Source organism: Chanos chanos, chromosome 7 (assembly GCF_902362185.1).
Source record: "Chanos chanos chromosome 7, fChaCha1.1, whole genome shotgun sequence".
Taxonomy (NCBI): Eukaryota; Metazoa; Chordata; class Actinopteri; order Gonorynchiformes; family Chanidae; genus Chanos; species Chanos chanos.
The window spans coordinates 17,850,490-17,877,989 of NC_044501.1; the positions used below are offsets into that span (position 1 = coordinate 17,850,490).

Here is a 27,500-nt window from a genome sequence, read left to right on the forward strand (position 1 = left end):
AGAATCCGCATGTACTTGTCAGCTCTCAGTCTAATGCTCTCTGTGTTTACAAAGATATCTGTGAGTACACAGACTATCTCTCTCTCACACACACTCACGCACACATACACACACAAACACACACATACACACACAAACACACACATACACACACAAACACACACATACACACAGAGAGTATTTTCTTTTCTATGCAGGGAAAAGGTCAGGTTAGACAAACATGTGTGAGTGACTGAGGTAATATTAAGGTATGCTGACCTCTATGTTCCTGCTTCTGTCACATTTCAAACTTTAAAAGGGAGGAAAAACTTAGTTGAGCTTTTAAAACAGTTTAAACATGAGACACACAAAATCTGAGATACTCACACTCACTCTTTCTCTCTCTCTCTCTCTCTCTCTCTCTCTCTGTCTGTGCAGACAGACCTGTATTCTGGAGCTCTGTTTGTCCAAGTGTGTCTGGGCTGGAACCTTTATGTCTCCACTATACTTATGCTAGTGGTCACTGCCCTCTACACCATTGCAGGTATGTGTGTGTGTGTGTGTGTGTGTGTGTGTGTGTAGTCATTATTCCAGGCAAGGTGATTATATTTCATTCTGAAACACTGTACACATTGTAGTAACAGTATAAATAATTTATATAACTAATAATTTATCACGGTTACACAGTATCTGTAATGCTGTTGAATGTCTGTCATTATAATAACATTACCTGCCTTCAGACACAGACACTACTTCCTAAGCAGTTTGGTTTCTAAGCTTTGTGAAAGTACAGTTAAAGTCAGATGTGTACTCTGCTGATTCTGTTCTGTCCGTTTGTGTAGCAGCATCGAGACAATGTCCTTATTCATGAGCAGCATTCCAAAAAGTGTGGTACTGGACATCTGATTTTAAATGAACCGACTGAACTGAGCTCTTTTCATTCAGCGCACTAGAAAATTTCTGCTTATGATTTGGGAAGCAAATCTGGAGAATCATGATATTAGTGAACTAGTCACAGACCCTTCTTAACAGCATTATATATATATATGTATGTATGTATGTATATGTATATATATATCTGTGTGTGTGTGTGTGTGTATTTGTGTATAATTCCCTATGTAACTATGTAACTGGCGTCTAACTCTAACTCTCTCTCTCTCTCTCTCTCTCTCTCTCTCTCTCTCTCTCTCTCTCTCTCTCTGTAGGAGGGCTGGCTGCAGTGATCTACACAGACACACTCCAAACCTTCATCATGATCATTGGTGCAATCATCCTCTCCATCACGGGTCAGACAGACAACCCTTTCCCTCCCTCTTTCCCTTCTAAGCCTTACAGAAACCACCACTTTAAACATCACCAAGGGCTAAAATAGCATTGGAAATATCTATAACCTTTCCAGTCTGAACATATATAAGATAAAACAAACAATAGTATTTGCAATCAACTCTCTCTCAGTATTTCACACACACACACACACACCTAGATTCACACTCTGTAAGCGTGCTGTTATTCTGTTTTAGTAGCCACAAGCAGCTGTGAGGTCTCTAACCTGACAGTGATTTATCATATCACGCATAAGCAACTCTTCACAGTCTCTCATGACTGCTCTGATGCATATTTCAGTCTCTCATGACTGCTCCGATTCATATTTCAGTGAAGTCTGAACACTCCAACCCCTCTTCCTCAGATTTTCCCACACCTTCTCCTGAAGGCTCCCTGTAATGGACATATTAGATCCCCTTCTGTCCTGAAACACCTGCCTCAGTGAATCAGCTCATCATCGAGCCTTTGATTTGGTGCCACAGACATGTTAGAGCAGAGGAGAAACCTAAAATGTACTGGAACAGGACTGGCAAAGCTTCGGGCAGACAACTATAAGTCTTGCATAGATAAAAGAAAGTAAAAACAATTTTGGCATGACTGGGTGCCAAAAGAACACGCCTACAATTCCACCTAGCGGCTTTGGTGCCTGTCTCATCCCAGAGGCAGGTTTTATGTTTGTTCTGTCAAATAAGTCAGCCAACATCGTTAAACGAGAAAGTGAAAGAGCCAAAAAGAGATAATCACATATACTTACCGGTTACACGGGAACCTCTGCAAGTCTGTATAAAATATTAAGAGATGATACATAATAAGGGATCTGAATTCAGTTTTGTATAGTGTCTTTTAAAACAAGACATCCGTGTTCAGGGAATTGGTATTTTTATGTAAGAATTTTGAAACTTGCATGAGAGATCTTGTTCATTGAAACATTGGTTAGAGGAAAGTAAAGCCAAATCACATTTGCTTTTCCATTTAATCTAAAACTCTTGTTTGTTTCAATTTAAATCATTATTAAATGCATTAGTGTTCCTTTGCAGTACCAGTGTCTTGCCACTGTTTAAGCCCTGATGCAGTCACTTCACTGTATAACAGGGTCTATCAGTGTTAAGAGTGCTAAAACCTCGTTAACCTCGTTAAAGCTCGTTGGAGAGCCTGCAGGCAGCAGAACCAGAGGAGCGAGAAAAATCTGAGTTCGAATGAAGCAAATGAAGAGGAAGAATAACATGTCTCACACGCAAATTCACACACAGACACACTAACTCACATACTCTTTCTCTCTCTCTCTCTCTCTCATACACACACACACATACAATTTAAAAATGTAATGTCTGCATGGATCATTTCCTTTTTTGGGTGTGTGTAAGACTTTAGGTCATTTGGACAAGATGTGTGTTTTGTATCGGGGCATCCGCCATGCCAAATGAGAGTACTTTCTTTTTTTGATCCATTGCAGCCTTCAATAAGATTGGTGGCTACACAAATTTGGAGAGTGTGTATATGAAGGCAGTGCCATCTAAAATTATCCCCAACACGACGTGTCACCTACCACGAGCTGATGCCATGCACATGTTCAGAGACCCGGTACACGGAGACCTGCCCTGGCCAGGCATGACCCTGGGCCTAACCATCATCGCTACCTGGTACTGGTGCACTGACCAGGTAAACATATACACACATACACACACATACACGCATGCGCAAACATACACACACATTCACACATGCATAGAAAGAAAAGTGATGTTATGACAGCATGACAGCACTGTTATTAAACTATTCATATTTTTTAGATAAATTCCTCACAGCAATATATTCCTAAATAAAGTCTTCAAGACTCTTAGCCATACGACAGGCATATGACAGCTTAGCATCGACAACAGGGGAATTTATATGACTCTTAGTAAAAAGACAGGATGGTCAAGAAAATTTTATTTAGTAAACTTTTCTGCTTGAAAAACAGACATTACTTTCTCAGAAGGTAAGAAAAGTCTTTATGATCACAGCTGGGAGGTAACAATGTCTGATTCACAAAGACGATGACTAAGAGATTCAGCTAGAGCACTGACAGGGAACATGTAAAATCATGCCCTTAAAAAAAAATTTGTATAGGAAAATGTCTCACGGAAATGTCCAAGTTATCTTAACAATGTCAATACTCTACAACATACTGTTATTCACTCAGTATGAGTGTGTGTGTGTGTGTGTTTGTGTGTGTGTGTGTGTGTGTGTGTGTGTGTGTGTGTGTGTGTGTGTGTGTGTGTGTCGGCGGAGACACACCTTGACCGCACAGTGGCATCATGCAGGTCAGAACAAGACCGCCATGAGATCGGTTCATTTCAAAACTGTAGGTTATGGGGCCACACAGGTTCATCATTTAATCTCTGATAATCTCAAATTACCACCACCTTCTATTACTCACTCTCACTCTCTCTCTCTCACACACATACACCCTCAAACACACATATTCACACTTACCCATCCGTCAGCCAAGATAACCTCTATGCTGACAATACGATACCCCAGAGTGAACAATTCAAACCAAAAAAAAACCCCTACCCCGTACTTACTCTGAGCAAATACAGGCAGAGAATAGAACCCACATTACCAATGACATGCATTTTAATCACACTCATATCTGATCCACATCACTTGGATTTGAAAACTAGGCAAACCACTCAAATGGAGCTCCTGTAGGAATCTGTTTTTCCAGTTCTTCCCTTAAGTGTTCTTGTGCTGCTGATGCACTTGGAGCATCAGTATCCGGATTTACTGTCTTTTTGTCCGGTTTTGCGAGCGACGTCTGCTATGTTAATGCCCCCCGGCCCTAAGGCCTTTCCTTTAAGGTGTCACAGATTCATGACTTTAGAGGAAACCCCTCCCTGATGGGGTCTGGTATCGGTCCGTCTAGGTGAAGGGGAGGCACGCATTTGCTTTGCCAAGTGCTGGGCGGGCGACTTGTGGCTGTAAAGTCTTCCTGACATGTTGGGGGTGCCGTGCCGACGAGGGGAACGACCCGTTCGATAGATATTCTGATAAGACTGTCTATTGGGGGATATTTCTCTGTTTGGGGGACATTCAACATTCAATAGTTTCCCCTGCCAGTACTTGTGATCGCTTTTGGGCATCCGAGGGAATATTCCGGGTTTGGTGATGACCACTTTGCCTCGATTTCTCCCATAAGCCACTCTGGCAGGAGACCGGGAGGTCATGTGATATATCTGGAGGCAAGAGGAGAGGTAATATTAGTGATCACAATGACCGTAGCTGAAACTGAGTTAAGGAAAAAAATTTCTATGGTTCCAGAAGCTTTTTTTAAGGAATGCAACAGATATATGCAGTTAACAGAAGAAGAAGAGGAAGAAGAAGAAGAAGAAGAAGAAAAAGAAGTACTTTATTGGTCACACACACACACACCAGAGCAGTGAGCAGTGAAATGCAGCCTCCGCATTTAACCCATCCTATACACCAGTGCGCAAGCAGTGAGCACACACACACACACAGAGCTAGGAGTGGTGGGCAGCGGCAGGCGCTCGGGGACCAACTCCAAGTCTTTTTGCCAGTGCCTCAGTCAAGGTCACTGACAGGAGTATTAATCCTAGCACACATGTCTTTGATGGTGGGAGGAAACCGGAGCACCCGGAAGAAACCCACGCAAACACGTGGAGAACATGCAAACTCCACACAGATTTGAACCCAGGGCCTTCTTGCTGTGAGGCAACAGTGCTAACCACTGAGCCACTGTGAAGCCCTATGGGTAGATATTCAGCTGAGAGACCTTTATCGAGAAAAAAAATTACCTAAAATATTACTAATGGAGCTCCTCTGGTCCTCATATTCAGACCTTCAACAGTTTATAAAAGAGAAGGTCATGTTATATTTAGAGCAGCAACCTATTCAATTCAATTTCAACCTATTCAAAGGAAATCATTCTGATGAATATGTGTTTGACTCAAAATAAACTTTTTTATCTTTCAATATTCATATTTTCGACCTCTTTTACTATATTTTTATCTTATATTCATAGTATTCTCTGCACATCGCACAGCTCCTTGTACTGTTTTTTGATTTTCTGTTTGTGTTTCAGTACTTGTTACTATTCACTGTAATTTAGTGTTGTATTTGTATGGTGCACCAACACACCAAGAAGAATTCCTCGTAGGGGTAAACCTACTTGGCAATGCACTAGATTCTGATTCTGATCCTGATACTGAATTACCCACAGACCCACTTCTAGACAGATCCTTTTACAGAAAATGTCTTTGATGAACAATATGATTCAATATGGTTACTGAATCTGATATTGATTTTGTTATTTTTATTCAACCTACAGGTAATAGTGCAGAGGTCTCTCTCAGCGAAGAGCCTGAGTCATGCTAAAGGAGCCTCCATTTTTGCCAGCTACTTGAAATTACTCCCAATGATCTTCATTATTCTGCCTGGGATGATCAGCAGAGCACTCTACCCAGGTACTCTCCCTCTCTCTCTCTCTCTCTCTCTCTCTCACACACACACACAAACCTCTGCACACACACACGCACACACACACACACACACACACACACGCGCGCGCACACACACACACAAGCACGTGCACAAGTACACACATCTCTACAGTCACCAGCATCTGAACACACAAAACCAATACACACCTTCACTGTGGGTTTGACAATGTGATTATGTTTTGTTAATAATATCTCAGGTGTAATAGGCAAAACTGCTTTTTGTGTTGCTTATTTTGACTTGTGTAATCATTGATTGCATGTTGAGTCTCAGAACAAAACCCTGGCTCTGTCACAAAATCCCATGATTTAAGTCTACAATATTAAAACTGTGGTGGAAACAGGAATGAAGCAATTTAAAACAGAAATTCATCTGTGCCAACTCGTCCAAATGAGCGGTGCAATCTGCAAATCAGTGTGCAGAATGGTGTGGTATCGTTACAGCTCTGCAGAGACTTCAAAAGAGACTTCAAAACTAAAACATGTCTCTCTAGATCTCCACTTAGCCAAAAAAAAACCCCAACCTAAAGGCTCAATGCCCAAAAAACCACAAAAACAAATGTGTGTGTGTGTGTGTGTGTGTATGTGTGTGTGTGTGTGTGTGTGTGTGTGTGTGTGTGTGTGTGTGCGCGTGTGTGTGTGTGTGTGTGCGTGTGGGCATCACCAGTCATCTGACATCAAACAGCATACATACTTTGGCCCTTCAGCTGTTTTTACTCTTTAAGCGAGCACTAACCTGTTTTATAATACACGCTCTGACACACCTTGCTGTGATTCCAAATATTATGTCTCTCTCTCTCTCTCTCTCTCTCTCTCTCGCTCCCTCTTTGTTTGTCAGGCCAAAACACACCATCTTGAGGTTGCTAGAAATATAACATGCCAAATCTGATAAAATCACAAACACACACACACACAAACAAACACACACACACACACACACACACACACACACACAAACACACACAAGTCTCTTCAGTCCCCTACCTTTCCCTTGTTACCGAGCTGTGCGTTCAGTAGCTGTGCTGGGATCTGTAGCTGAGATTCACTGTGGTCCTCCGCCCGTAAGTCAAGCATGGACTGGGAGAACCGGGCCATTACGTTTAATGCGTCAGCACTGGGGCTGTGATCTCCATAACGACCAGAGCCAGTGGTCCTGCCATTGACCAGTGGGTCGTTTGATTCTACGTGCTCTGAGTCACTGCATTCGTAATACTCATCTGAGGCTGTGGAGCTCTCATCCTTATCCTTCAGCGAGTGTGTGTACGTCACCTTAACGCTGTCCATGTCGTTGTCTCGCTTATCGTCCTTATCTTCCTCTTCCTCCAACTGGCCCATCTCCTCTTCCCCTCCAGCTGAGAGAGGCTTGTCTTCACGGGAAGCGTCTGTGTCAGTTTCTGTGTGATCCGCCGCCCGTTCCTCTGGCGGTTCTACGTAGTCCTCTGAGCTAGACGTCTCTCCTCCTGTTGTCAAACTCTCTGCTGGTTCTTTTTTAGCAGTGCTAGATGTTTCACTCAGTTTTCTCTTTATGAAGGACACTTCTGGAGATTCGGGATCTCTGGTCGGATTCAGAACCAGCTGCAGGGTCCGTGGTTTGGGCACCGGTGGCTGAGGGGCCTGCTGTTGGTTCTCTGGTTGGGTGGGTTTGGAGTCTGACTGTGTTGGGGGCTTGGCAGGATTGCTTGCTGATTTCAGGGGAAGATTTGTCTGATTCTCTGAGGTCTGTTTAGGCTTAGACTCTGTCTGTGGTTCTATCTGCCCTTCGCTCTGGGGCAGGTCGCTCTTCTTCGGGGCTCCCTCTTCATGTTTGTCGGGAATGCCGGTTTTGGGCCGAGGGCTTGCTCGGTCTGGCAGGGGGTCTTCGGGGGGCATTGTGAAAGGATCTTTAAAACGAATGGCCTGTGATGTCTCGAAAAGCTGCGAGCGCATCAGGTGCGCTTGAGGGGGTCGGCTGGTGTCACGAATGTTAATGAAGCCAATGACATCACTGGGCGGGTCTGGCTCTGGCCAGGTGGGCAGGTAAGAAATGAGCTCGGCCTTTGGCAGTCCAATCAACCCTGGGTGAACAGGCAGAACCTCTACAGGCTCTTTGGCTGGCTTTGCTTTCTGAGGCAAAGGATTCTGGGAACTGTTCTTCTTAGTGCTGGCTTTGTCTGAAGAGCTACGACTGGCGCTATCCACGGAGACCAGGGCATATTTGGGGTTGATGAGTTTCTTGGCGATAGTTGCTGAGGGCACGGGGGCGGGAGCAGGAACAGGAACAGGGTCAGGTTCCGGAATTGCAGCCAACGGAAGCTTGGAGAGGTTAACACCCCGAGAGGTCAAGTAAAGCTCGCGGAACTGTTTGTCAAAAGTCTCGACAGCCTGACCGCTGAGAACAGTAATCAGATTACGGTCCAGTCGGGATGCAGTCCATGTGAAACTGTGTTAAAGAAAACACACACACACACACACACACACACACACACACACACACACACACACACAGTGAGTCAGACACATTTATCCAAATATTCATACTTCCACACTGAAACACACATACATTTGCATACCTTATACTGCAAAACATCCTTTTGGTTTAAACTGACATTGGAGCATTAACTTGAAAGACTTTTGATTTCAGTTTCAGTGTGAAGTAAAAGCATGTTTAATTATACCACAGTCCCTGAATGCATGAAAGGCTGACATAAGCTTACCATTCATGGCATACACTACCTGTAATTCAGATGTCAATGTCCTGAAGGTTTTCCAGGCAGCTTTTGTTCAAATAGTTGGCAGAATAATGTAACATGGTGCTATCCTGGCAAAAGTTTTGGCTAAAGGTCACGTTAAGAGCCCAAGATTGTGTCATGTCTGTGTCATTACGCCACCCCATCCCCACCCACCATTTATAGCTGGGGGAGGCAATTACAAAGCGATAAATGAAACATAAGTCAGCTAAGAGGTTGCCAAGAACGAGCTAACAGTGGCGTTTCAATAAACAGCTTTCCTTTTAGGATTCTACAACTGGCAGCAATGGGCTATTGGGTCTCTTTAAAGTCCACAACCGTCAGTTATAATGACTTACACACATTATTACTCACTAAGAATCCAGCAAACAGTCTAGAAAGTTGTTTTTAGGCACGAGTGCCTATGGCAGCATACTTACACATACATACAACACACAAACACACCTGTACGATCCAGATATCGCTCGGTCTCCATCGATGAACATAAACCTCTGGCTGAGAGAACCACGAACCTTCTTTGCTGAGCGTGTGTAAAACTCACTACCTCCACAGCAGCGCACTCGTAGATTCTGAGAGTTAACGCAACAGACACAAACAGGCACGGCCAATTAAGATACTCAAAACAACCCGCAAGTGAGATACCGATTAAGCAAACAAAGGACAGCACAAACAAAACGACTGTACACAAAGGACAAAAAGACAATGTAAAGTCGATGAAACAGTAAAAGATACCGCACGCTGGCACTAAGAGCGCCAATCCATAGTTACGTTCTCCAACACATAAAACAAACACATAGACAATCCCAAATTCAAAAGGAGGGTATATACCGATATAGATAAGAGGACATTGTTAGATCGTGGGAAAAGTGTTTCATTAGAAAGGTAATTGCTCCACCCTCATGTAACTTTCTACCCAGGGGAATTTTCTTGACACAGCTATGTGTGGTTGTAACTGCAAAGCATTTCTGAGTACACAAATAACTCTGTGTGTGTGTGTGTGTGTGTGTGTGTGTGCATGGCAAAGAACTGCAAAATCATTCCATACAACTTTGAATCAACAAAATGTTATTCATACTATATTAATATTATGTTTTTTGGTACTGTTTTCTTTCACATATTGTTAATATGTGAATTGAAGTCTTAAATGCACCACTGCATTTTTATATTCGTTTTAATATTTACAATGGTGTATTTATATGTTAATTTCGTGTGTCAACCATATTTCAGAAAATGACAGTAACTTATTTGATAAGAGTACAAATGGAAAACATTTACCTATATATAGCTCCCTATTTTTTTTTTTTTTAATAATCCTTTAAATTCATTCAGCATTGGTGAAAAAGCTTAAATGTCAGAACAGTGGGTTGTTAAATGATCACTAGCCTTTCTGGTTTGGCAGGGCTTTTGTGAAGGTAATGTGTATTTTGTCAGAAAAGTTCCCACTTGTAAGATTATGCTGTTCTCTGTGTCTCAGAGAGACAAGAATCTTTAGAATTTGAAGAATGTCTTCAACACAAAACCTGACACACACACAAAAAAAATTATAATTTACTTTGTTTTTAATACAACAGTAATGGTTATTACTGTGTGTGTGTGTGTGTGTGTGTGTGTGTGTGTGTGTGTGTGTGTGTGTGTGTGTGTGCGCGCGTGTGTGTACACAGAGGAAGATTAAGTCTGAGTGACACAAAGCTAAACTTTTTTTCTAAATGTCAAATGTCACCCGTCTGTTGATTCGTTCTGAGTAGAATGCGTCATACCAGGTAATGACATCATCTTCCACTTTAAAAGTCCTTTAAAAGAATAATTACTGAAACCATGGCAATTAAAGAGAGACTCATTCTAGATTTTTGGGGGGAGTGTGCAGGAGGTGTCCACTAAATACCCCTATTTCCAAACTGAAATTTACCAAATAAAGTCAAACATAAAAAGAGCAGTAATGTTAACAACCCATAAAGAATATGTCACAATGTTGTTACAATTACATTGCAAAAAACCTCACAATTTCCATATTTAAGAGACAGAAAAGTCTTATATTGTCCAAGTATCAAATATCTAATGTGGCTGATACTATATTCAGTCAATCTAACAGCCACAATATCCACATCATGCTCTTTAGTTTAGGATTGAGTGGTTTTTAATGACATTATTTTGTCATTTATCTCTATAAAGTATCACGTTGACTTGTTAGATTGTGTTTATTTGTAGACATTAGAGATATGACACCTTCACTGATAGCCTGAAAGCTAACATACCGGTGTATATACTCAGCGATCTTAACTGGATTTTCTAGTCTTTTATAGAGGGAATTTCCTCACCTTTACACAGTTTCTAACAGTGTCATGACCACACATATGAGTAACAGCCAAAATACATATTTTAATTTTTCAGTAGGACATCTTAATAATACATAACATCGAAATAAAAGAGGATTTTTTTGAACTGATAACCAGAGTAGAACTGGAGTTTATTATCTAAGATTAGGAGGGGTCAAAGCAATCCCTCAGAGGCTGAGAGGGAGCGTAAGGTGCTATATCTCGACAAGAAAATACTGACGAGAATGTACTGAACATATACAGACTTTTGTCCTCGTCATTATTCCCTAAACAATACAGTATAACAACTATTTACATGGCGTTTACATTGTATTGGGTATTATAAGTAATCTAAAGATGGTTTTGTCTAGAGATGATGTGCGTAGGTTATATGCTACGCCATTTTATATAAGGGACTGGAGTATTCGTGAATTCTGGTATCCATGGGGGGTCCTGGAACCAATCCCCCACAGATACTGGGGAATGACTGTAATGTCTTATGGAAAAACCTGAGGGTAAGGAGTTGAGTAATCATGTTTTTATATTGTGAGCAGCTATAAATGCTCCACTCACAGAGGATGATTTAAAAACGATAAACTGAACATGGTGTGAAGAAGTGAACGGATGGACACTAAGGTTGTCAAACAGCTGTTTTGTGTCAAATTGCCAGTAAACAAATGACATATAATGTGTAGTGCACTCCAGTCCCCTGATTATATTGTGCAAAGTACACAGTATACTGCACCCAATGAGTTTTAAAGGTGTGTGTGTGTGTGTGTGTGAGACTTTCACTCACCTTCAGGTGTCCTCCATGCATGTTGGCTCTCTCACACATGTTGAGGAAATGTTGAACTCCTGCTTGTTCTATGATAATGTACACAGCCACTTTCCTCTTAAAGCCAGCATCCAACAGATCTTTAAATATGTCCACGTCTGTAAAGACATCCATCACCACTGCTACAAGCTACCAAACACACACACACACACGCACGCGCACGCACACACACATAAACAAACACACATAATGACACAATTTATCAAAAATTAAATAATATACAATAACACTGGTATGCGCACACAGACAGAGAGAGACACACACACAGTTGTTTTGAATGGTCACTCGAGGCGGTAGGCCTTCCAGTTGCAGAGTTCTCAGTGTGAGTGATTCCTTGCACACAGTGAAGTCTTTGATAAGACACTCACACACACACACACACACACACACACAAAGACTGAGAGACAGGGGGAGATGGAGAGAGGGAAAGAGAAAGAGAGAGAGATGCACACACAATAGCTGCTGAGTTTCTCCCCCCTCCTAGTATGAATCTGTGACTGTGTGTGTGTGTGTGTGTGTGTGTGTGTGTGTGTGCGTGTGTGTGTGTTTGTGTGTCTGTAAGTGAAGGATGGTTTTTATGTATTTATGATGCATGACAGTTGTATTGTTACCATACCCTGTCACGTTGTAACTTAGATTATGACAAACTAAATTACATAACCGTGCAATAAAGCCTTGCTTAGGACAATCAAGAAAGAGCCACAATGGAATGAAAGAAATTCTGATATTCACCTATGTTGAAACAAGCTGAAGTGTGTCTAGATTGTACATGACTGTGTATGTGACCCACATTCACCCCTCTTCTTTCTCTTGCCCCCTGTTTCATCTTTTCAAATCCATCCAGTCACATGTGAGGAACACATCTGTTTTTGACTGATAGGATTTTCCTTGTGATCAAACTTTCACAAATGTTTACTCACGTGTGCAAAGGAACTATGCAAATTTTGTAGAACAATCCATGCCTAACAGGGTTTATTATTATTATTATTATTATTATTATTATTATTATTATTATTAACAACAACAACAACAATAATAATAATAATTCGAAATAACAAGGATGTTTAAGGTTTAGCAATTATTTTTTGCACATATTTTATTGTGCATATATTGTTTTTTTTATTTTTATTTTCTCAGTTGGTTGGTAAATCGCTTACCTTCTGTGCTTGTGCGATGGCCTTTCTGACCACCTCTTTAATGTGCGTTTGTCCATCCATCGGCGGCTGCATATACACGTTAACTCGTGTAACCCCGCGGTAGGCAACACAGTCTGGCCAACCAAGGTCCAAATCCGGTATGGATATGTCTGAGCGATCCGGCCAATACTGCAGAGAGACGGTGCCATCTTCTCCTTCAGCTGTACTATCCGGTTTGTGATGCTCGGATCCGGGCTTGTAAACCTCGGTAGATTTGTAGAGCCGCTCCAGCTCGGGTTCTGACAAAAACGCTCGTATCTCGTGTTCTTTTATGTATTTCTCAAAGTCATCACGTCCCCCGGTTATTAGCGCTTCAAGCGCAAGTCGCTGGTCCTCACTGTAGAAAAACTCCGGTTTGGATTCGTTCAGTCGCCAGTTTACGTGATTATCATCAAGACACTGAATCTGTGAGAGTGCCATGGTGAGATCGAAACTTTGAGATGAAAAAAACGATAGAAAATACGGAGATAAATTAGCGTTATAAAACTCCAAAAGACTTTTTGTTCCTAAATTCTCTTTCCAATGTGACCACGGGTCAAAAAAGAAACAATATCAAACTAAACTCCAAAGTTCCACAGTAAGGCATCTTAAATGTTTCATATGATTATTACGCTTGAACAAAGTCCTTTATTAAATCAAGACTATACCCCCAAACACACATGAACTATATTCCAAAGTATCAGCGAAATTTATGGGCTATCCACAAATTTTAGAGAAGTCTGAAGCCATAAGAATTATGATTTCCATTATTCCTGCTGATAATATTAACTTGTTGCTAGTCGTATTCGAAGCGGTTCGAAAGCCCATGTAAAATTCAAATCGTTATTCGATCATTCCTCAGAGTCGCTAGAGATATCCATGTGAATTGAGGGCAGTGTTCTGCGCTGAACTATCGGCTTACAGTGAACCGACAGATAGGGCAGGACAAAGCGCAGGCGTCCTGTGGGATTCAGTCTCTCCTACCGGTCTGACACACCTCAATCATGTGATCGGGAGGGGCGCACCACACATACACACGCAAACACACACAGAAAGACACACACAGACACACATGCACGCAAACACACACTCGCTCCGCCCCGTAGACAGACCAGTCACACTATGCCCGGACCCGGTGACGCTGACTCCAGTTTTTGACCGAGCCGACAGACACTTGTGGAGAAGGCATTCAGAATAGTTAAAACAAACGTTTCTGTCAGAAACAGTAGAGCTCGTTTTCCAAACTATGTAAACGTGTCAGTTGCCAAAGATCCCAAAGTGAACAACTACCTTAGTATGGTTTCGTAGGCTGTGCAGTTTCCTTTTCCAACAAAAATAAACTTGCCAGCTCAGCGACAAAACTTCAACACATTGTCAAAATGTTTTCAAAGATCTTTCGCGCATCCCAGTATTTCCACGCTGAAAGAATCTCTGAGTAGTCCAAAACCTATCGTTTCGTGGTACAGCCTCTCTGTTCAAATAGCGGAATTTGGGTGAAAAGGAAGCAGACAGCTGTGGGTTTTTTGCGTTCACCAGATGACGCGGCACTCCAGGGTCGGATATTAGGTTGTCAGGCACGCCGTACAAAGGCTTACTCGTGGTCAAATTGGGCGGAGTGTTATCGCGTGTTGCTTAAGAAAAGGAGGGTAACAACAGCTTCCCCTTTTGCCTGAAATAATTTAACCCACTAGCTGCACAGGAAAAGTCAGCTGTCCTTTCTTCTTAAATATTATTCTCTGATTTCTTTTCCCCTCACTCTAGTTCAGTAGTCTAAACTATAGACGATTTCTGACGATCTTTTCTGATTGGCAAATAGATTTCTCTGAGTGCTGATGTCTGGACACGGTAATCTTTGGATGACACATATAAACTGATCAGCGATATTACACAACATTGTCCAAGAAAACAGTTCTTGGAGGCATCACTGGTGTATTTGCAAAGATGTTGCTGATACAAGCACTTAAAATTCTTAATTTAATGTTACAAAACGTCCGTATCAGTGTGAGCCTGTATTTTCATTGAACAAAATTTGATTTTTGGAATGATAAACAACCATTATTGTTGTCTTTCCTTCTCTCTTTCTTTCTTTGTTGGTTTGTTTGTTTGTTTGTTCATTTTTTTTTTTTTGCTTGTTTGTTTGTCTGCCTGTTTGTATTTGTGTCTGTGCTTTGAAATGATAAATTTTTGCTGACTGCACTGCTGTGTGTGTGTGTGTGTGTGTGTATGGCTCTTTGCAGACTCGGTGGGCTGTGTTGATCCTGATGAGTGCGTCAAGGTGTGTGGAGCGGAAGTGGGCTGTTCCAACATTGCTTTTCCCAAACTGGTCATTGAACTTATGCCAAGCGGTATGTAGAGTCTGATAGCATACACGCGTGTTTCGAACAGAGAGGTCAAGAGCATGTGTGGGCATGTGTGTGTGTGTGTGTGAGAGTGACTCAACCCATTGTAAGGTATTTCAAATAGCAAGGCTTACAAAACTGTTTGGTTATTTGTTCCATGACTGTGTGCATGTCTCAGGTTTTCAAAAGGGGCATGAAAAATTACACAGCATGTGTGCATAGGTGTGTTTTTTCACGTGTGTGTCTACACCTGTGTGTGTGTGTGTGTGTGTGTGTGTGTGTGTGCGTGTGTGTGTTTCAGGCCTGCGTGGATTAATGATAGCTGTGATGATGGCAGCGCTGATGTCATCACTGACCTCCATATTTAACAGCAGTAGCACACTTTTCACCATGGACATCTGGAAAAAATACCGCCGAGGGGCCAGTGAGAAGGAACTGCTGCTGGTGGGCAGGTCTGTGTACATTCAGCATTTAGGATGACAAGAGTTTGACCTGTCCCCTCAGGCTAAACCTCACAGTTCTGTGTATGCACATTCACACACATTAAGGTGGCAGGTTGTCTACCCGGTACAGGACTTGCTTCGCAGTCAGTCATGAGTCGATTTTAACATGCAGTCAGTCATGAGTTGATTTTAACATGCAGTCAGTCATGAGTCGATTTTAACATGCAGTCAGTCATGTTGAGCAACGATAAGCATATTGTTTCAAATTCATTATGTTATCATTAATATTGCAACAAGCATACAGAGACAAAAACTTTCCTCAGTTTAACTAATCTTACACTTTCAATCATGTTAAAAAGCACAACGGCCTGGGTTCTTTGCAGGCATTCATCTTAGGTGATAAAATATTCTTAAAATAAATGATTAATCTATGCACTCAAATATGCTCCCTGGCTCGGCGTTCAGGCGTGGTGCAATCTGTTTTAAAAGGAGAGAATATACACACAGTCAGCATTCTTCTTCAGTGCAATCTCTTTTTTTATATAACTTATGAAGTCACAGTAGGGACTTTGATCTCTGTCATCAAAGGAGGCGTCAGACATGTAATGACATTAAAGGCCATAGTTTAGGTTTTCGAAGGTGGTGGACCAGAGAAGAAATCGTTCTCTAAGTGTCATTTCCTCTTTCTTTACTCTGAATAACATGACTCATTGTTCCTTCAGCAAACTGCAGAGGATCATCTCGCTAACCAACGTTTTGGTCAGATGACAGACCATAGCTAAATAGAATTTAGTTCACTGGTTCATTGCGCTTGTTGTGTCAAAAAATATGCTAGAAAGTCCATTTTTGAATTGCTGAGAGAGGTAAATGCAGAAGAGAAAACTTGCACAGCACTCTTTACAGTTAAAATAACAAGCTACAAGAAATAAAGAGTATCAACAGGGTGTGAAAACCAAGCTTTGTTACACTGTCAGCGCTGCTCTGGCTTTCAAGTCGGGCAGAGGCCAAAATTAAATACATCAGCATACCTAATTACATGACTGACTAACAACAGAGGCAAAACAGAGACATAGCAAAATGGCTGCTCGTCACCGTTAACAGTTCTTAATACAGCCTGAAGCTTAAATGTTCACAACTATTCACAAACATGCACACATACAAATATCTCATGAAAAAAACAACTTGATGCTTCAGATTCTCTCAAGGCAAATCCACAATGTCTAATAAAAATTTCTACATTGCAGTCACAAACAACACAAATGCCTACAGGACTAAACAGTATTATGTGACCAGAATAATGATTGTGGTTGATTGCGTGACAGAGCCAAAATGGCAGCTGGACCTGCAGACGCTCCCTCCTCACTTTTTATGAAATCAGGCAATCCTCAGCTCACCAATCAGATGCCAGATCTGTGAGCCAAGCATTTGGGTGGAGCTGTGCTGAATAGGACCATAATAGACAGACAGACAGAGAGAGAGAGAGAAAGAGAGAGAGAAAGAGTGCAAACCGCATAGACTTCCACAAATACAACAACCCATTTTAACTGGTGTCGAGATACATGACTACTTGTGTCAACCAATCCCTCCTTTACATATAAAAATAGGACACGCCTGCAAATCTGACTGGATATTTAACAGGAGAGTGGTAGGGAAGAGTCACATTTTCAAAAAAAAAAAAAAGGATAACGATTAAGTATATAGGAAAATCCTGTGTTTCATAATACTTGACTTCTGAGTTTTAAAATATGCGGAAAAAATCACAGACTGCAAACTTTTGATTCATTTGAATCTTCTCAGGATCTCCAAACGTGATGTTCTGCAGAAGTCAAATACATATATTATATACATGTGCATAAAATACATACATATAGAGTTTATCTGATACAAATTTGCTGATCTGATACAAATAAGAGGCTGAGTGACAGTGCTTTAAAATAAGCAAGAGTGTGTGTGTGTCTGTGTGTGTGTGTGTGTGTGTGTGTGTGTGTGTGTGTGTGTGTACGTGTGCATGTGTGTGTCTGTGTGTGTGTCTATGTGTGTGTCTGTGTGTGCGTGTGCGTGTGTGTGCGTGCGTGCGTGTGTGTGTCTGTGTATATGTGTGTGTGTGTGTGCGTGTGTGTGTGACGTGTTTACAGGATTGTGACTGTGATTCTGGTGGTGATTAGCGTGGTTTGGATTCCAATCCTGCAGAGTGCCAACAGTGGTCAGCTCTACGTTTACATCCAGTCTGTCACTAGCTACCTGGCTCCGCCCGTCACTGCCATATTCGTGCTAGCTGTGTTCTGGAAGAGAACCAACGAGGCGGTAAAACCACACACACAAACACAGAGAGACACCCACAGAGTGAGAGAGAGGGAGAGAGAGAGAGGGAGAGAGAGAGAGGGAGAGAGAGAGAGGGAGAGAGAGAGAGGGGGAGAGAGAGAACAAGATGCTATGGACAATCTGATTTTCTGTTTGTATGTAATAATCAGCTCTGTACTGTGTATGGAGCTGAAGTGAATGGGATTGTTGTTGTTTGAATGTCTGTATTCACTGACTTCACTCACTCACTCACTCACTCACTCACTCACTCACACACTCTCTCATTCACTCAAAGAAGCAGTCTCTCACTCATTCACGCTCTCTCTCTCTCTCTCTCTCTCTCTCATTCTCTCACTCATTCACTGTCTCAGCCTTTTCTTGACTCACCCATTCACTGACACACATATTCATAGGCCATAGACTATATCTCTGTTCGTTCTCTATGTCTGTGTCTCTTTCATTATTTTTCCCACTCCCACTTCTCCTCTCTATCATTGGGGAGTTTGATGCCAGGCTGACTAGTATGTCTGCAGTTTTTCACAGGCATTGTTTCTGGGAACAGACAAGGAGCAGATGTGTCCCGAGACAGCAATGTGATGTGTGTGTATGTGTGTGTGTGCTTTAAAGAGAGTTACACACTAATGATTTCCTCCCCAGGCATCTGAGGAGGGGGGAGAGGGGCAGTATTCCCAGACATCACTATTAGTTTAGTAAGCAAAATACTGCTTTTGGTCTTATGAATCATCGGCAGTAATTACCAGACTATCATGCAGCAAGAGAGCTCCGTATCAGATCAAGTCATACTACACAGATACAATTTATTATGAAATCACATGATATTCCACGTAAGGAGGCTAACAATGAAACGTTAAGAAAAGCAGTTAGCAAAACAGGTAAGACAGGTAAGAATTATTATATTTCTATTTTTTTTTCCTGATAAGTAAATGGTACGGTAGTGTTGGTATGGAGCCATAGAGAGAATATTGGAATGGACTGATTTCACCTCTGTTGAAAGATTTGGACTGAAACAAACATAAGTGTTTGAGGCTGGCAGCATGCCATGAGAATGTAAAACTCTCTTAGACGTTTCAAAAGCGTCAAAGCATTACGTTAGGGGCAGAATACGCAATTCCTTTGCCGAGAGGAGGGAAAACCCGTCCCCCTTTGGCTCTGTTAGAGAATTTTTCAACTCCTTTTCTCTTTGGAAGCCTGGGGCCAGGATAGAACAGGAACAGGTTTTTGTGTTGTGTTCGCAAACATGTGCATATACACCAACACACCCTTTTCTCTTTCTCTTTGTGAATGAGTTCACCAAAGTACAGTACAAAGGCTTTAGAATTTAGTCAAACTGTTTGTCTGGCCAGCCTGGTGTATGGCATTAATGTGTGTGAAATGTTTTTGGCAATGGCTGAACTGTGTGTGTGTGTGTGTGTGTGTGTGTGTGTGTGTTGGCAAATAGAGCTTTAAAAGACTTGATTCATGAGTAACAGAAATTAATCATGAGTTTGCATTTTAAAAGTACTGACATACAAGTGTAGATGTCTTTAGAAAGAGACAAAATGTAATGGAACAATAAGAGAGAGAGGGAGAGAGGTGTGGGGGGGGGGTATTTTGTTTTTCAGTTCGGCGCTTGTTGTGAAGCAGAGGTTTTGAGGCAAAGTCACTCAAAGTGTTTGTATGTGTGTGTGTGTGTGTTTGTGTTTGCAGGGAGCATTTTGGGGCCTGATGGTTGGTTTAGCTGTTGGGGTGACACGGATGGTTTTGGAGTTTGCCTTCCCTCCTCCTCGCTGTGGAGTGTACGACCCTGCTCCTGCCATCCTCCGGAGTGTACACTACCTGCACTTCGCCATTATACTCTGTGCTCTCACTGCTGCCGTCGTCATGGTGATCAGCCTACTGACTCCGCCACCCACAGAGGAACAGGTGATTCAAACTCAGTTTTTACAACACATTCAGTACTCAGTAGTCTGCATTAAAGACAGGATTTTAAGGGATTTTTGTAATGGGAATACCTTTTAATAATCATTCGTGTAATAACTTGTCAAAACATTAAGATTTCTTGGAAATGGCTGAGAACTTTCCCATTCTCAGCATTCTGTGGCTTCTCTTGTGTCAACTTGTGCCATGCTGATTGTTAAGAACCAGAATTTTGAGTAGTTATGGAATAAGTCACGTTGTGTTACAGTGAAGAGATTTATAACTGTTTTTCTTGTTGACTGAGATTGTTCAGATAATAATGCGATGGCTTTTGATTAATTACTTGATTAATGACTAAGTTCAGTAATTTCCTGTCAGTGACAGACAGGGTAATATTGGATGCCGTGAACTACAGGGATTTTGGTGTATAAACACAGTTTTTAGGAACATCTTTGAGTCTGCCTTACTCAGCGTTTTTCTTTTCATGGTTTTTACTTTTTTTCATGAGAATAAAAAAAGTTACTTGTGAGTCTTAAACTCTTATTCCAGCGTTGCAAGAACACCACAAAAAGCATCTAAAACTAACCCAGATGTGGAGTTTACTGCAAAGACATGGTTATTCCAGTCTAATTCAAAGGCCTGTTTAATTCAGTGTGGTGAAGGCCATAAAGATGACTGGATGTTTTGATAAGATTGCTTGTATCGTGTGTATTGTACTGAAATGTGGATTGTTGTGAGTCTAATGATAATAGTTTTGTTTCAGTTGCGGAACCTGACGTGGTGGACTCTGACGAATAACAGCGAGAGAGACATACCACTGCAGAAAATATCAACACTGAGCCACAGAACTGAGGGTATGAACACACACACATGCACATGTACATGCACACACATAAACAGATACACACACACACACACACACACACACCCACACACACACGTGCAGGTACTTCACGCATTCACGCACTTCACACATTCATGCACACGTATACACATACACGCACTCATGCATACACACAAACACACACACAGTCCAGAAACATTCACTGAGGGAAAATCACAGAATTATTATGATCTTATCTGTGTTGAAACAGGAAAGTCCATGTTTGTGAGACAGGACATGATGTAGGACCGCTGATAGATATCTGTAGGGTTACTGTGTGGTATTCAGCCGGGTGTGGTGCTGCTACATTCTGGCTTGGGTTGAACTTCCAGCCCAGCTTCCTGCACTCTCCCTTTCACTCTGTTGTTTCCTCTGCTGGCTGCCAATCCCACTCAAACCATATCAGTGTCAACAAATATGTTATGTGATATTTGTTCAATGCTTCCTCTCTCTTTCTTCTGAACTACCCTACCTTGCCCCCCCCCCTCTCTCTTCAGACTGACAATATTGTTAAAACTGTTACAATGAACATGATCAATAATCATTATTAATTTCTGTAAGTGAGAGTGCCTTGTATTATAATATTACTGATCGTTAAATTAATGTGATTACTTATGAAAATTATTCCCACCCATCTCTCTCTCTCTCTCTGTCTGTCTCTGTAGGCTGTGAGTCTGTGCGTAAGGGGAGATGTATTCGCACTGCTGGGTTTTGCAGTCCTCGTCCTGGCCGTGCTGCTGTATCAAACCCTCAGGCCATCCCCAGCACCAGGGAAGATCCCTTCTGGTCCCGCTTCTGCTGTGTCAATGCCATCATTCTCATGTGTGTCAACATCTTCCTCTATGCCTATTATGCATAACACACACACACACACACACACACACACACACAAACAAACATGCACACTCACGCACACAGACACACACACACACACACACACACACAAACAAATTCTATGGTGTGTTTTGAGATTTGAGAAGTTGAGAGTGGCAGACAGCAGTGCTCTGTTTTCTTTGAGCTGTCTGTTTTTGAGTGAGAAAAATAATGTGAAAATGCATTTGCCATGACACACACCTTTTTGTTGTAACTCGTAATTTGAACATACTTCAGATGTGTGAACGTTTCACACTGTTCTCATTTTCACATTAGAACCGTTCTCACGCACACACATATCTGTGACACATTTGCTGTCTGTTTTCAGTCCCTTCCCTTTAATGTATTCCTCCTTCCTTCTTCCTCTTTATCCTTCCTTATTTAGCCCTTCTTTTTAAAGCAACTCACATGCTAAAAAGTTACATGTTCACAATTCTAGGCTATTATCTTGTTTTGGGATGGTATTTTATCCTTCAGTATTACTTTGGTATCTTCTTAATTCTCCAAGTGTTCTTCACAGACCTGAAGAAAAAAAAAGCTGATCAGTAGCTTTTAGTGCTTGCTCTCACTCTGGGCGTATTTCAGGTTAAAACACAAATGCACTCCAAGTAACACAGTCGACTACACATCATTTCCTGGTGAAACACCTCTTATGGGAACCTTTGTTTGCCAGTTCTTTAGGCAGGTAGGCTAAACACAGAGAAACAGTTTGGCTGATACACTGTTTTTTGCTATGCATTGAAATAGGTTACCCTTCATCGTTACAACACAAACAGTCCTAATATAGGAAAACAGAGAATTTTGCTAACAGATAATAGAGCTAACTATATCTGGTGGACATTAAATGTTGAGTTGTGAATTTGAATGAAGGTTATTATATTATTCCACGATTATGGTGAATATTAATTGTTAGTGCTGTATAAATCATAAGATGACATTGTGGTAATTCTTAATAGTGGGTGTTAGAATGACTTGAATAAAAAGAAGAGTTCTGTACCAGATGCTAAAAACACAAGAGAAAAAATATGAAATGCATTAAGATTAAATAACATAAAGGAGCATTTCACACCACATGTGGTTTTGTAGGCACTCATCAGTAATTAAGCAAATAATGTTCTTTATCCAGTTTGGTGGGAGAATTTCAGAATTTCTGTGGAAAAAAAATCAGTGTAATTTAAAAAAATAAAGGCATGTATAAAATGAAAAGCCATAACACATTTTTTTCTTCTTTTTTTATGAAGCTGAGTTGAGTCTGTGTTCAGGGGAAAAAATCATCAAAGTTATGAAGGGGAAAGGGAAGGGCTGCTTTTTAATATGAGTGATTGACAGATCTAGGCTTTTAGCTTCAAGCAACCCCCCCCCCCAAAAAAAAAGAACCCAAAAAAGAAGAAAAGGTCAGCATTCCACACTTTATTCAGTTTTCTCTGTTTAAGTGCATAACAGACCGAGCAAGGGTTGTTTTGTTTTTGTTTTTTTTTTGGACTGAAGAGATAAATATTCTTTATTAATGATACTAATATCACATGTTCACATGGGTGATATTTCACATTGAATCACTTGTGTCAATTTTGAAGAGCTGAGAAGCAAATGAGTGATTTTATTTTGCCGTGATGTATTTTAAACTGGCATATAACATATCAGTCCATTTATATCACAGCTGTCATAGAACAGAACAGCACCAGGGGACGGCCAGGCGAGTAAGAAAACTACCTTTTTTCAGCACACCACCTTGGAAAACACAGACACAGATACACAAATAGGGCACATCATCGTCTATTTTTACAGGTCATATAGTGTGTACACTTCATTGAATATTTGTTCCTTGTTCTTACAATTGTGCTTAAGGCCTTTTGATGGTCCCATTAAAATTAATCCGATATAATGTTCACAGTGTATGTTTGTGTATGTAAATCATGTATTTTAAATGGGTATTAATACATATGAGTCATGGTTATCCTCAGCTGATTTATCATAGTTGTAAAATGTAATGTGTTTGTGTGAATAATGTAAAACTAACATGTAAAAATAGCTGATGTCACATTTGTAATATCTGTTAACATTAGGAGAAATACAGAGGAAGAGAAAGAAAGAGATAACACTGGACAATGTTTGCTGTTATTTTTGCCCGTCTTCTGTGTAACACAGTTGGGACACTAGAGGCAGACCACCACATGGACACAATTATGTGTTGAGCTCAAAGAGTCTTACTTCTGATTTCTTCCTTTTATTTTTGGACGGCAGACTGTCCAGATGTCAGCAGACTTGCTGACTCAGGAAATGTAAATGGTTTAGTGTTTTTAAGTTGACTTTTTTCCCCCTGAAAGTTAAAAGATATCACTAGGAATTCTGCCTAAACCTTACCCAGCTGAAACCCCATGATATAGAGAATGTGTTTTGATTATATTACTATGAAACATGTACTGCAGAAGATTGCATAGGCTAGCCACTGTGGGCAGAACCACACCCAAACTCAGTGGCCAGAGTCAGCTTTGATAGCTTTACGAAATAAAAGGGACAGAACATTGTCTATCTGGATCTATCCTAATAGTTTTGGAATGCATAGCTACTGTACTATTCTGAGAAAGTTGTGTTAGCTTTAATCACTTTCACATTCATTCCACTGCTGTTGATGCTTACCCTAAAACTGTTGTCAGATGCTATCTGTACATCTAAATCAATTCAAGTCATAATAATGTTACCTAACCAGATGTATGTACGATAAAGGCGTCAGCAATTCAGCTCTAGTAGCTTCTTTAAGTTTCCAACAAACAAGTGAACCACACAGCATAGCAAATTACCCTTGAATTGAAGTATTAACAGAAAAAAAAACTATTTTTACAGAAGTTGGATTTAATTTATCTCAGAAGAGTTAAGTATGCCTTTAGCATTAAACTCTATGTCACTGGAATGAAAACAAAGCATAAAGTTTACACAAAAGAGTGATAAACATCTGAGAAACACAGCTTTGCATTTCAGAAGTGTATGAGTAGGTCTACAGCCTATCAGGTATGAGCAATATCATTTATTAAAAACAGTGTTAATGTGGGGCTCAGAGATGTGGGCGGAGCATGGCAGTAAGGAGGTGACATGACTGATTCTGTTTTTGGGGGGGGAGGGGGGGTTGTTCGTCATGAATATGATTTAGTGGTAAATGGGCTGGACATACTCCGGTGGGAACACCCCCACCCGTCCTCGACACCGCCCCCTCCAACATTGAGCGTCAGAACAGTCCAGGAGGTCGATGACATCACCACGTAGGAAACGCAACTGGGTTACGTGATGAGGAGTGAAATCGAAGAGAGCGTGGGCATGCCGTGGTCTCTGAAACACACACACACACACACAGACAATCTCAATACTTCATACTCATGTGTTCACGTTAAATTCACATGTGTGTGTGTGTCTGTGAGCGCATGTGCGCTTGTGTGTGTGTGTGTGTGTGTGTGTGTGTGCGTGTGTGTGTGTGTCCTTACTGGTAGTGATCTCTCTGGTTCTCGTAAGAAGACAGTCCTCTCTTTAGCTATGCTGTTGATCCTATAGAAATCCACCAGCTGGTTGAGAGAGCTGAAGACTTCATCCCATATATAGTACTGACCCAAACCGTCTTTCAGCACCTTAAAATGCTGCACATGGTCGCCATAACTGCACACAGACAGAGGTCAGGCAAACATACGCAGTTATTAGGATTTTATTTTTTATTTATAATATTATTGCTCAGTATAGAATGCTGATACAGCAGTGAACAGTCACCCAACTCAGCATTTTCCATTGTGGTTTGTGTTACTTTGAACACACACACATTCACACACACACACACACACACACACATACTGACATCATGACATGTTTTTGACAATTTAGCTTTTATATGTCTAATGATACTTGATTAGCATAACCACAATCATGTGTTAACAAGTTCTTGTATTTAATTTGGAGAACAGAGTTGTTCTCACACACACACACATACACACACGCACGCACACAACACACACAGAAAAACACTCCAACTAATCTGTCCTCTAAATTCAGGTAAACACAGACAAATGGAGGGGCTGTAATCTGCATGTTTTAAGGATTACAGTTCAGTTCTCATTAACCATTAAGCCAAAGGCAACAGACAAATCATTATGTGTTATGTAAGATGCAGAAGGCATGATTAATTGATATGAAAACAGATGAGATACAGAGTCAATCCTCTGTCATAAAATGAGATGGTGAATTAACCAGCCAAGCAGCAGTATAAAAAAAGCAATAAAGCAATAACAGACTTACCAGGAGATTTATAATCATTCAGTTCATTCATTATGTATGGACAAACTTCAGAATCACGGTTTGATTTACTTGAATATAATGCTACATTTCCAAAACAAGCTTCTGTGTCTGCGTGTATGTGTGTGTGTGTGTGTGTGTGTAACACCATACAATAAGTGGTATCATGGATTGTAAGGCCATCATCATCTGGTACAGTAAAACTTTCCTCTATTATATATAGCTTAATTAAATTCTAGATGAAAGCTTCTTGGAAAACAAAGAGGATCAATTTGATTGCACTGGACTTTAAAAATAAACTTTCACGACCCAACAGTTTCCCTCTGTAGATTGCGCGCGCACACACACACACACACACATTACGGTGTACAGACTCTCTCTTTCATCACCTGTCTGCCCCACCCAACCACACCTTTGCAATGAGGCATACGGGTGCGGCTCATGTCAGCAGCTGCACGCACACACACACACACACACACACACACACACAGAGCCGTAGGGCATACTAAGCTTGTTGAGGCAAAGTGGATCTCAAAACCAGAATGAGGAACTGGCCTCCAAGCGTCTGGATCTGCCCTTTTCGGTATTCAAAACAGTCAAATCGGCACGCAAGTCCAACACCTCCACAGGCTCAGAACATCATTAATGTCACAAGAGACCGCAGGTTACCATTCAGTTAATGCTAATTCTTGCTCTGTTGAGTCTGGTTCCTTGGAACTCTGATCCCTGGTTTGATTTAACGAGTCTGGTGCCTCACTCCAAACATCAGACATACGCTATATTTGTCTAAGTGTTTTGCAATCACTGTTCCTCCTCTCTCAGGCAGGTCAAAGCAAGTCTGGCGTATTTTCCAGCCTACCGTATTCATACCTCTACATTAATACATACAAGCACGACTAATCCAGTGAGTTATGGGTAACTGCTCAAAAAAAGGGAGGCCAACAGGAAATGTGTCAGCGGAGGGTTTGGCCTTTATGAGCCAGCAGACTAGATATGTTCTATCATGAAATGGACAATACAAGTGTCTGGAACTCTACTTGGAGAGATGTGACGTGTTTTTTGTTTTTTTTTTTCTGAAAAAAATTCAGAATTGATTGAGGAAACAACTGACGTTTTTCTGACGGTGACGGAGATGGCGGGGGTTGACGGTGTAGTAACAGTGTCCCGGGTGCCGGTCCAGAACCTACGGTCAGCATTCCTGTTTTGGGTTTAGGTTTTGAGTTGAGATTCAGTGCCTGAGGCAGACATGAGATGTGGTTTTAAATTGCTCTCATGTTTAACAAGCCTTGCGACGGCCGTTTCCGCCTTCTGGACGGGGGGAGCACTGCCATTCCGATTTCAGATGCTTCACCATTGGATGAGGGGGATTACTCAGAATGACTTTGCTGTTATAGGAGTTGATCCCGCCCTCTGTGGGTTACAGTCAACCTAAAGCACACGAGGGAGACGCAGCTCAGACAATAACAGAAATGTTTCCCCCCCTCAGTTTCCCCATATTTATTTTGGGCGTGATCCACACACATGCACTTGTTTGCTCGATGACTTTTTCCCATTACTCAGTAGCCCCCATCCCAGGTTATTTGCTCCATTGTACTCACAAATGTTTATCTTTTGCTCTTTACTGAA

The 27,500-nt window shown here is 41.3% G+C and overlaps 3 protein-coding genes across 3 annotated transcripts in view; 1 reads left to right on the top strand and 2 right to left on the bottom strand.

The window, feature by feature from the left end:
* Positions 1 to 21,591, top strand: part of slc5a10 (solute carrier family 5 member 10) — a 23,503-nt gene extending 1,912 nt beyond the window's left edge. The window contains exons 4-14 of the mRNA XM_030779607.1: positions 1 to 60; positions 418 to 523; positions 1,185 to 1,265; positions 2,756 to 2,961; positions 5,633 to 5,768; positions 15,087 to 15,194; positions 15,490 to 15,640; positions 17,767 to 17,935; positions 19,640 to 19,855; positions 20,613 to 20,703; positions 21,398 to 21,591. The exon at positions 1 to 60 is cut by the window's left edge and continues 45 nt beyond it. Coding sequence (XP_030635467.1) covers positions 1 to 60; positions 418 to 523; positions 1,185 to 1,265; positions 2,756 to 2,961; positions 5,633 to 5,768; positions 15,087 to 15,194; positions 15,490 to 15,640; positions 17,767 to 17,935; positions 19,640 to 19,855; positions 20,613 to 20,703; positions 21,398 to 21,591 — 1,518 coding nt within the window. The remainder of the gene's footprint in view (positions 61 to 417; positions 524 to 1,184; positions 1,266 to 2,755; positions 2,962 to 5,632; positions 5,769 to 15,086; positions 15,195 to 15,489; positions 15,641 to 17,766; positions 17,936 to 19,639; positions 19,856 to 20,612; positions 20,704 to 21,397) is intronic.
* fam83gb (family with sequence similarity 83 member Gb) lies at positions 3,204 to 13,290 on the bottom strand. Its single transcript, XM_030779606.1, has 5 exons — positions 12,832 to 13,290; positions 11,636 to 11,803; positions 8,972 to 9,096; positions 6,786 to 8,220; positions 3,204 to 4,520 (listed from the first exon to the last, which is right to left on the bottom strand). The coding sequence occupies exons 1-5, from the start codon at positions 13,288 to 13,290 to the stop codon at positions 4,149 to 4,151; spliced, it is 2,559 nt and encodes an 852-aa protein (XP_030635466.1). The 3' UTR covers positions 3,204 to 4,148.
* Positions 21,592 to 24,746: 3,155 nt separating the features above from the next.
* The window catches only part of grapb (GRB2 related adaptor protein b), a 12,008-nt gene continuing 9,254 nt past the window's right edge, over positions 24,747 to 27,500 (bottom strand). The window contains exons 4-5 of the mRNA XM_030779608.1: positions 25,079 to 25,247; positions 24,747 to 24,926 (exon numbers count right to left, since the gene is read on the bottom strand). Coding sequence (XP_030635468.1) covers positions 24,747 to 24,926; positions 25,079 to 25,247 — 349 coding nt within the window. The remainder of the gene's footprint in view (positions 24,927 to 25,078; positions 25,248 to 27,500) is intronic.